The 10,427-nt window shown below is 48.8% G+C and overlaps 1 protein-coding gene across 2 annotated transcripts in view; it reads right to left on the bottom strand.

Annotated features, from left to right (window-relative positions):
• cog3 (component of oligomeric golgi complex 3) overlaps positions 1-976 on the bottom strand; it is a 66,432-nt gene extending 65,456 nt beyond the window's left edge. For both annotated transcript variants that reach the window (XM_060833356.1, XM_060833357.1), the window contains exon 1: positions 700-976. In XM_060833356.1, coding sequence (XP_060689339.1) covers positions 700-873 — 174 coding nt within the window. In that variant the 5' untranslated portion in view covers positions 874-976. The remainder of the gene's footprint in view (positions 1-699) is intronic.
• Between the last annotated feature and the right edge of the window lie 9,451 nt (positions 977-10,427).

Below are 10,427 nucleotides of genomic sequence, written 5' to 3'. Positions count from 1 at the left end.
GGGTGTGTGTGGGGTGTGTGTGTGTGTGGGGGGTGTGTGTGTGTGTGTGTGGGGGGGTGTGTGTGTGGGGTGTGTGTGTGTGGGGGGTGTGTGTGTGGGGGGTGTGTGTGTGTGGGGGTGTGTGTGTGGGGGGTGTGTGTGTGTGGGGTGTGTGTGTGTGTGGGGTGTGTGTGTGTGTGTGGGGGGTGTGTGTGTGTGGGGGGTGTGTGTGTGTGGTGTGTGGGGGTGTGTGTGTGGGTGTGTGTGTGTGTGTGTGTGGGGTGTGTGGGGGGGGGTGTGTGGGGGTGTGTGTGGGGGTGTGTGTGTGTGTGTGTGTGGGGGGGGTGTGGGGGGGTGTGTGGGGGGTGTGTGTGTGGGGGTGTGTGTGTGGGGGTGTGGGTGTGGGGGGGTTGTGTTGTGGGTGACCCGTTGCCCTGGGCCTGCTCCCTGCCTCCCCGCGGGGCTGGGGCCCGGACTCTCTCCCTCCCCCACTTCAGGCGACGTGGCACCGACCTCCCGGGCGCCGCTGAGCCGGAGCCGGAGCCTGAGGCCGCGACACTGTCCCCTGCCCCGGCTCCAGGGAGATAGAGAGAGGACCCGGGCCCAGCTCCCCGGCCTGTCCCGCGGGGGGGTGCCGGGCCCCCCTCCCCGCGCCTGGGCTCGTCCCCGTCCCCGTCCCCGGCCCCGGCCCCGGCCGGGGCCCCGCGCTCGGGCACTGACCTGGGCCGGCAGCGGAGTGCTGTCTGCGGCCTCCCCCAGCTCGGACACGCTCCGGCTCTGGGTGTGGGTGAGCGGGGCGGTGGGCTCCGGGCCCCGTTCCCACACCGACAGCCTCTGCAGGCTCGGCTGCTCCCGGCTCCGCGCCTCAGGCCCGTCCGCACCCAGCTCCGCCATCGTGTCCCGTCCCGGAGCGGAGCCTGCACCGAGACAGTACAGTACAGTGCGGTGCGGTGCGGCCCGTCCCAGAGCGGCCTCAGCCCCGGCTTAACCCCGGAAACAGAGCGGGAACCCTCCCACTGGGGGAGGAGGGAGGCCGGGATCACAGGGACCGGGATCAGGATCAACACCGGGATCGGGATCAGGATCAACACCGGGATCGGGATCAGGATCAACACCGGGATCAGAGGGACTGGGATCAGAGGGACCGGGATCAGGATCAACACCGGGATCACAGGGACCGGGATCACAGGGACCGGGATCAGGATCAACACCGGGATCACAGGGACCGGGATCAGAGAGACTGGGATCAGGATCAACACCGGGATCAGAGGGACTGGGATCACAGGGACCGGGATCAGGATCAACACCGGGATCGGGATCAGGATCAACACCGGGATCACAGGGACCGGGATCACAGGGACCGGGATCAGGATCAACACCGGGATCACAGGGACCGGGATCAGAGAGACTGGGATCAGGATCAACACCGGGATCGGGATCGGGATCAAGATCAACACCGGGATCACAGGGACCGGGATCAGAGGGACTGGGATCAGGATCAACACCGGGATCGGGATCAGGATCAACACCGGGATCAGAGAGACTGGGATCAAGATCAACACCGGGATCACAGGGACCGGGATCAACACCGGGATCACAGGGACCGGGATCAGAGAGACTGGGATCAAGATCAACACCGGGATCGGGATCAGGATCAACACCGGGATCACAGGGACCGGGATCAGAGAGACCGGGATCAGAGAGATCGGGATCAGAGAGACTGGGATCAGGATCAACACCGGGATCACAGGGATCGGGATCAGAGAGACTGGGATCAGGATCAACACCGGGATCAGAGAGACTGGGATCAGAGAGACTGGGATCAGAGAGACTGGGATCAGGATCAACACCGGGATCAGAGAGACTGGGATCAGGATCAACACCGGGATCACAGGGACCGGGATCAGAGAGAGTGGGATCGGGATCACAGGGACTGGGATCGGGATCAACACCGGGATCACAGGGACCGGGATCACAGGGACCGGGATCAGGATCAACACCGGGATCACAGGGACTGGGATCAGGATCAACACCGGGATCAGAGGGACCGGGATCAGGATCAACACCGGGATCACAGGGACCGGGATCAGAGAGAGTGGGATCGGGATCACAGGGACTGGGATCACGATCAACACCGGGATCACAGGGACCGGGATCAGGATCAACACCGGGATCAGAGGGACTGGAATCACAGGGACCGGGATCAGAGAGAGTGGGATCAGAGAGACTGGGATCAAGATCAACACCGGGATCACAGGGACCGGGATCAGAGAGAGTGGGATCGGGATCACAGGGACCGGGATCAGGATCAACAACGGGATTACAGGGACTGGGATCACAGAGACTGGGATTAGAGGGACTAGGATCAGAGAGACTGGGATCACAGTGACCGGGATCAGGATGAACACTGGCATTAGAGAGACCAGGATTTGAGAGACCATGGTCAGGATCAACACCGGGATCAGAGGGACCAGGATCAGGATCAATACCGGAATTAGAGAGACTGGCATCAGAGAGACTGGGATCTCAGAGACCGGGATCAGGATCAACACTGGGATCAGAGGAACCGGGATCAGGATCAACACCAGGATGAGAGAGCATGGGATCAGTATCAACACTTGGATTAGAGACTGGGATTAGAGATACCAGGATCAGAATCAACACCAGGATCACAGAGACTGGGATTAGGATCAACACCCAGATCAGGATTAACATGGGAATCATGGACCACGATGAATATCGGGATCACAGTCACTCGGATCAGAGAGACTTGGATTAGGATCAATACCAAAATCACAGGGACCAGGATCAGGATCACACAAACTGGGAATAGGATCAATGCTGAATCACAAGGACCAGAGAGACTAGGATGGATGAATGTGGGATCAGACTGACTGGGATCAGGATCAGCACTGACATCTTGATCAATACCAGGATCACTGGAACTGGATCAGGGTCAACACCAAGTGTAAAAGACTGGGATCAAAGAGACCTGCATCAACACCAACACCCGGATCAAAACTGGGAGGAGGGGGCCCTGGAGTGGACAGACCACAATTAGAGAGACGGGATTAACATCAACACTGGGATTAACACCAGGAGTAGAGAAACCAGGATCAATACCGATACTGGGATCACCACCAGGATTAGAGACACCAAAATTACATTAGGATCAGAGATAGAGTCATAGAGATGTACAGCATGGAAACAGGCCATTTGGTCCAACCCGTCCATGCCGACCAGATATCCCAACCCAATCTAGTCCCACCTGCCAGCACCCGGCCCATATCCCTTCAAACTCTTTCTATTCATATACCTATCCAGATGCCTCTTAAATGTTGCAATTGTACCAGCATGCACCACTTCCTCTGGCAGTTCATTCCATATATGTACCACCCTATGTGTGAAAAAGTTGCCCTTGGGTCCCTTTTATACTTTTCCCCTCTCACCCTAAACCTATGCCCTCTAGTTCTGGACTCCACGACCTCAGGGAAAAGACTTTGTCTATTTATCCTACCCACGCCCCTCATAATTTTGTAAACCTCTATAAGATCACCCCTCAGCCTCCGATGCTCCAGGGGAAAACAGCCCCAGCCTGTTCAGCCTCTCCTCAAATCCTCCAACCCTGGCAACATCCTTATAAATCTTTTCTGAACCCTTTCAAGTTTCACATCTTTTTGGTAGGAATGAGACCAGAATCGCATGCAATATTCCAACAGTGGCCTAACCAATGTCCTGTGCAGCCACAATATGACCTCCCAACTCCTGTACTCAATACTCTGACCAATAAAGGAAAGCATACCAAACACCTTCTTCACTATCCTATCTACCTACTACTCCACTTTCAAGGAGCTATGAACTTGCTCTCCAAGATCTCTTTGTTCAACAACACTCCCTAGGATCTTACCATTAAGTATATAAGTCCTGCTAAGGTTTGCTTTCTCAAAATGCAGCACTTCACATTTATCTGAATTAAACTCCATCTGTCACTTCACGGCCCATTGGTTCATCTGATCAAGATCCTGTTGTCATCTGAGGTAACCTTCTTCGCTGTCCACTACACCTCCAATTTTGGTGTCAGCTGCAAACTTATTAATTACAAAAATATAAATGACAAAAAGTAATGGACCCAGCACCGATCCTTGTGGCACTTCAGTGGTCACAGGCTTCCAGTCTGAAAAATAACCCTCCACCACCACCCTCTGTTTTCTGCCTTTGAGCCAGTTCTGTATCCAAATGGCTAGTTTTCCCTGTATTCCGAGAGATCTAACCTTGCTAACCAGTCTCCCATGGGGAACCTTGTCAAATGCCTTACTGAAGTCTATATAGATCATATCTACCGCTCTGTCCTCATCAATCCTGTTTGTTACTTCTTCAAAAAACTCAATCAAGTTTGTGAGACATGATTTCCCACACACAAAGCCATGTTGACTATCCCTAATCAGTCCTTGCGTTTCCAAATACATGTACATCCTGTCCCTCAGGATTCCCTCCAACAACTTGCCTACCACCGACGTCAGGCTCACCGGCCTATAGTTCCCTGGCTTGTCCTTACTACCCTTCTTCAAGAGTGGCACCACGTTGGCCAACGTCCAGTCTTCCAGCACCTTACCTGTGACTATTGATGATACAGATATCTCAGCAAGAGGCCCAGCAATCACTTCTCTAGCTTCCTACAGAGCTCTAGGGTACACCTGATCAGGTCCTGGATATCTATCCACCTTTATGCGTTTCAAGACATCCAGCACTTTCTCCTCTGTAATATGGACATTTTGCAAGGTGTCACCATCTATTTCCCTACATTCTATATCTTCCATAACCTTTTCCACAGTAAATACTGTTGCAAAATACTCGTTTAGTATTTCCCCCATTTTCTGCAGCTCCACACAAAAGCCGCCTTGCTGATGTTTGAGGGGCCCTATTCTCTCCCTAGTTACCCTTTTGTTATTAATGTATTTGTAAAAACCCTCCTTTATTCTATTTGCCAAAGCTATTTCATGTCCCCTTTTTGCCCTCCCGATTTCCCTCTTAACTGTACTCCTACTGCCTTGATACTCTTCTAAGGATTCACTCGATCTATCCTGTCTATGCCTGACATATGCTTCCTTTTTTTTAACCAGACTCTCAATTATCTCTAGACTTCCAGCATTCCCTATACCCAGCAGCCTTTCCTTTCACCCGAACAGGAAAAACTTTCTCATGATCTCATTTCTGAAGGCTTCCCATTTTCCAGCCGTCCCTTTACCTGCGAACATCTGCCCCCAATCAGCTTTTGAAAGTTCTTGCCTAATACCGTCAAAATTGGCCTTTCTCCAATTTAGAACTTCAACTTTTAGATCTGGTCTATCCTTTTCCATCACTTTTTAAAATCTAATAGAATTATGATCGCTGCAAGAATCAAGAGACACTGGGATTAACTGAGGAGGAGGGAGCCTGGAACACAGTCTAAGATCAGTGTCTGGGATCAGAGACACCAAGATCAACACAGGAAGTTTGGGCCCAGAAGTAGAGACAGTGAGATCAGAAAGGCTAGAATCAGCGCCATAACTGGGAACAGAGATACTGGGATAAACAGGAAGGAGAGGTCCCAAAACCAGGAGCAGAGAGATCAGGATCAACACTGGGAGCAGCATCAGATCCCAACACTGGGACCACAGACACGAGGAGCAGCATTAGGTCAATACAGAGAGTAGAGACACTGGGAGCAGCTTCAAGATCAACACTAGGTACAATGCCAGGAGCATGGACAGAGAGCAGAGTGGCTGGGAGCAGCAATGGAATTAACACCTGGAGTATAGGCATCGGGATCAACAGTGGTGCAAGTGTTGGGATTAACATAATCAAACATCATCAATGTGGTTTTTTTGAAAAGAGAAATCACAAGTAACAAGTTTGCTCGAGACCTATAGGACTATAACAGGCAGACTTGACAAAAGGGAACTGGTAAATGTTGTGTATTTGGATTTGTTATCGTGCACCTTAAAGGTCATTTGCACAAAGGAAGGAACTCATGGTATTGGGGGAATTATTATGAATGGGCTGAGAATTGGTTACCTCTCAGAAGACAGAGAGCCTGATTAATAAGTCATTTTCAGGTGGAAAGATGAAACTAAAGGAGTGCCACAAGGATCAGTCCTTGGGTCTCAGATTTTTACTAGAGACATTAATGACTTCAATGAGGGGACAGTAATATATGCAAATTGGCTGATGATACAAAAGTAAGTGGGAGGACATGCTGTGATGGAGTCATAAAGAAATTGGAAGAAGATATAGATTGTGAGTGAATAAACAATTGGCAGTATAAGTATAATGTAGGAAAGTGCTTTTTACAGGAAGAATCAAAAGACAAACCATTTATTAAATAGAGAATCCAAAAACATGAAACACAATGGGATCTGAGTGTTCTTCTGCATGAAACAAAAAATAATTAGTATGCAAGTGCCGTAAATAATTAAGAAGGCAAATTGAATTTTGGTCTTTATCGTTTGGGGATTGGAGATAAAAAAACAGCAAAGTCTTATTATAATTGTACAGGGGGTTAGTGAGGCCACACATGGTGTTCTGTGTACAGTTTTGGTCCCTGTATTTAAAAACAGGATATACTGGCATTGGCGGCAGTTCAAAAGAGACTGACTCGGCTGATCTCCGGGATGAAAGTATTGATTTAGCATGGATGCTAAACAGGTTAGAACTGGTCAGATCTGACTGTTTTATGTCAGATTAGACTTTTACTCATTAGAGTTTAGAAGAATGAGGGGCGATCTTATTGAAATATACAAGATTCTGAGGAGTTTTGACAGGGTTGAGAAGCTGTTTCCAAACTTAAGAGGATATAGTTATAGAATAAGGGGGCACTCATTTAAAACTGAGATGCAAAGTAATTTCTTCTCCCAGAGGGCTGTGAATGTCTGGAATTCTTTAGCCCAGAAAGTTATGCAGGTTAGATCACTGATGGAAGAAAAGGTCAGCATTATGCGAGAAGATGAAAACAAAAGGGGATGATATTGAAGCCTTTGATGAAGATTGATCAGTGCCAGAAAGGAAAAGGCCAGTTCCTAAGAGTATGTGGAGGTGCCAATGTCTGACTGGGGTGGGCAAAGTTAAACATCACTCAATACCAGGTTATAGTCCTGGTTTATTTGGAAGTACAAGGTTTTGGAGCGCCACCCCTTCACCAGGTAGATGGGTGAGATTAGCAGAAAGAATTGGGACAGAGGAAAGTAATGGGGAAAAGGGGTCTGGAATGACATTGGTTTCAATGAGCTGTTGATGCTCGTGATTATTGATGCCTGAAAAAAAGCAGAAGCGTTCTTGGCTAAAACCCTGGATGTGTCCAATTCTGATATAGAACTACTTTAGGTTGGAGTGTGTTGATGCCTCAGGAGAGGACAACAGCATGGACATAGTGCTGCATGTCATTGAATATTCAGCATCCTGCACTCTTCTGTCTCCCAACACTCCATGGTATTGTAATTCCAATATAGTGATTGAAACGAGGTCAGTCAGCTAGATCTCAGTGAGCCCCCTGTAAGGGTCTGTTAATCTGGCCAAACCTTTGAGCTCTGCCTGACAGATATAAAAGGGAGTGTCAAGGAGACCTCACTCTAAGAGCCAGCTCTGAGTTAGCTGGTTCATTTACTTTGCACATGTAAGTAATAGATGGCTTGGTGATGGGATACTGGTCTTTGTGGAGTTATTTCACCCCACTTTTAAGAAAACATGAACAGTAACAAAGGATTGAAGGATAAATGCAGGAGGAAGTTAAACTCATCCCAACTCTTGTATTGACCTCAGTTGGAATACTGTTGCAGGCCAAACATGAATTGCTTGGATTTGGACTGTGAGGAGGGATCTTTCGATGTAACAAACAAGTAGCTCCCTTTTTTTAACTTTACTAATTTTCCAAATCTGATGATTGTACCACACCCAAAACGTTCAGCTGTTCGTTCTCTTCACACATGATGTGAGGCCTACTTTTATTTCAGACTAGGTGCATACTCCGTCCATACCCAGTCTGGGCCTTGGGTTCCCACTGCTCTAGATTTGGCAGAGTACCTCACAAATACTTGAACTTGGGCATCAAACCTCATGATTTGAAAACAGCTTTAACTTTCTGACTTGCCTGTTTCATTAATTATGGTAAATGAGTTTGGGAGAATTTTTGACACAAAATTTCCTGATTTTTATCAAATAGAACAATATACTCAAAAAATCCAATCTGATTTCTAAAAGAGAAAGTTTATTCTCCACAGGGCAGGAAGACTAAGCTCAGATCTGTTTCTTTAGCCTGTTGGCTACCTCACGCATTCATTAAAACACTACAAAATGTGGGTATGATGTAGTCTGGAGCCACAGTTCTTCAGGAAATTATGTCTGAAACCTCAGACAGTAGTGTGGAAGCTTAAGTTCCAGTTAGCTTTATTTCCCAAAGAGCAGCCCAAAAGAACAATTGACTAAATTCAAATGTTTGAAATGCAATAAAATAATTCTTAATTCCTCTAAGACAGTCAATTCCAAGAATAATTATTTTTCTGTCTAATTAGGGAATCAAGGCACTAACAATAAAGAATGTGCCAGTAGTGTTGAGGATAGAATAGCAGGTTTCACCTGTCATTTTTTATCCTTGTAAGCAGCGGTTGAGTGGGGGACATGGATAGCAGATGGATTCAGATTTGGCGAGATACCTGAAGGACACTGCAATTTTAATTTTACCTTAGTAATTGGTTTCTATGATGGCACTCTGGGGTATATGGAAAAGTGGTGGTGCTGGAAAAGCACAGCAGATCAGGCAGCATCCAAGGTGCAGGAAAAATCGATGTTTTGGGCAAAACCCCTTCATCAGGAATGAATCTGGGAGCCTCGGGGGTGGAAAGATAAATGGGATGCGGGGTAGGTAGCTGAGTGCGCAATAGGTGGCTAGACATAGGAGTAACGATGATAGGTTCAGAGGGGAAGGTGGAGTGGATAGGTAGGAAGGACGATGGACAGGGAGTACAGGTCATGAGGGCAGTGCTGAGCTGGAAGGTTGGAACTGAGATAAGGTGGAGGGAGGGGAAATGAAACTGGTGAAATCTACATTGATGCTATAGGGTTGGAGGGTCCTGAGGCGGAAGAGGAGGTGTTCTTTCTCCAGGTGTCAGGTGGTAAGGGAGTGGTGATGGAGGAGGCCCAGGACCTGCATGTCCTTGGCAGAGTGAGAGGGGGAATTGAAGAGTTTGACCACGGGGTGATGGGGTTTCCCTGTCCCCAACAGCTCATCGTCACCATGGATATCCAATCCCTTTATACCTCCATTCACCATGACCAGGGCCTCTAAGCCCTCCGTTTCTTCCTCTTGACGTCCCCACCAGTACCCTCCCACTGACACTCTCATTCATTTGGCTGAACTGGTCCGCACCATTAATAATTTCTCCTTTGAATCCTCCCACTTTCTCCACAATGAAAGGGGTAGTGACGGACACCCACACGGGCCCCAGTTACACCTCTTTGTCAGCTACGTGGAACAGTCTATCTTCCTCAGTTACACCAGCACCACTCTCCACCTTATCCTCCTCTACATCGATGACTGCATCAGTGCCACCTCGTGCTCCCACAAGGAGGTCGAACAGTGCATCAGCTTCACCAACACATTCCATCCCGACCTAAAATTCACCTGAACCATTTCAGACACCTCCTTCCCCTTCCTGGACCTCTCTATCTCCATCAATGTTGATTGAGTCAACACTGACATTTTCTACAAACCCTGTGACTACCACAGCTACCTGGATTACACCTCCTCCCACCCTGTCTCCTGTAAAAATGCTATTCCTTCTTCACAATTCCTCCACCTACAGTACATCTGCTCCCAGAAGCACCATTTCCACCAAAGAGCACACCAGATGGCCTCCTTCTTTAAAGGCCACAGTTTCCCTTCCCATGTGTTTGATGATGCCCTCCAGCACATCTCATCCACTTCCCGCATCTCCGCCCTCAAACCCCATCCCTTCAACTGCAACAAAGCCAGATCCCTCCAGTTCTCACCTTCCACTTTGCCAGCCTCCATATACATTGCATCATCCTCCGCTATTTCTGCCACCTACAAACCCACCCCACCAGAGATATATTTCCATCCCCACCCCTATCCATCTTCCATAAAGACCATTCCCTCTGCGACTACCTCTTCAAGTCAATATTCCCCCCCAACAACCCACCCTCCCCTCCCGGGAAGGCCCCAAAGGAGCCTAAGTTTCATCTGCACTTCTACAAATGTCATTTACTGCATCTGTTACTACTCCCTTACCACCTGATGCCTTCTGCCTTCTAACCTTAGGGCATCAATGTGGATTTTACCAGTTTCCTCATTTCCACTCCCTCCACCTTATCCCAGTACCAGCCTTTCAGCTCAGCACCGCCCTCATAACCAGTGCCTCCTGTTCATCATCTTTTCCACCTATCCGCTCCTGATGAAA

Source organism: Hemiscyllium ocellatum, chromosome 12 (genome assembly GCF_020745735.1).
Source record: "Hemiscyllium ocellatum isolate sHemOce1 chromosome 12, sHemOce1.pat.X.cur, whole genome shotgun sequence".
Classification (NCBI taxonomy): domain Eukaryota; kingdom Metazoa; phylum Chordata; class Chondrichthyes; order Orectolobiformes; family Hemiscylliidae; genus Hemiscyllium; species Hemiscyllium ocellatum.
This window is presented reverse-complemented; position numbering and strand designations above follow the sequence as displayed.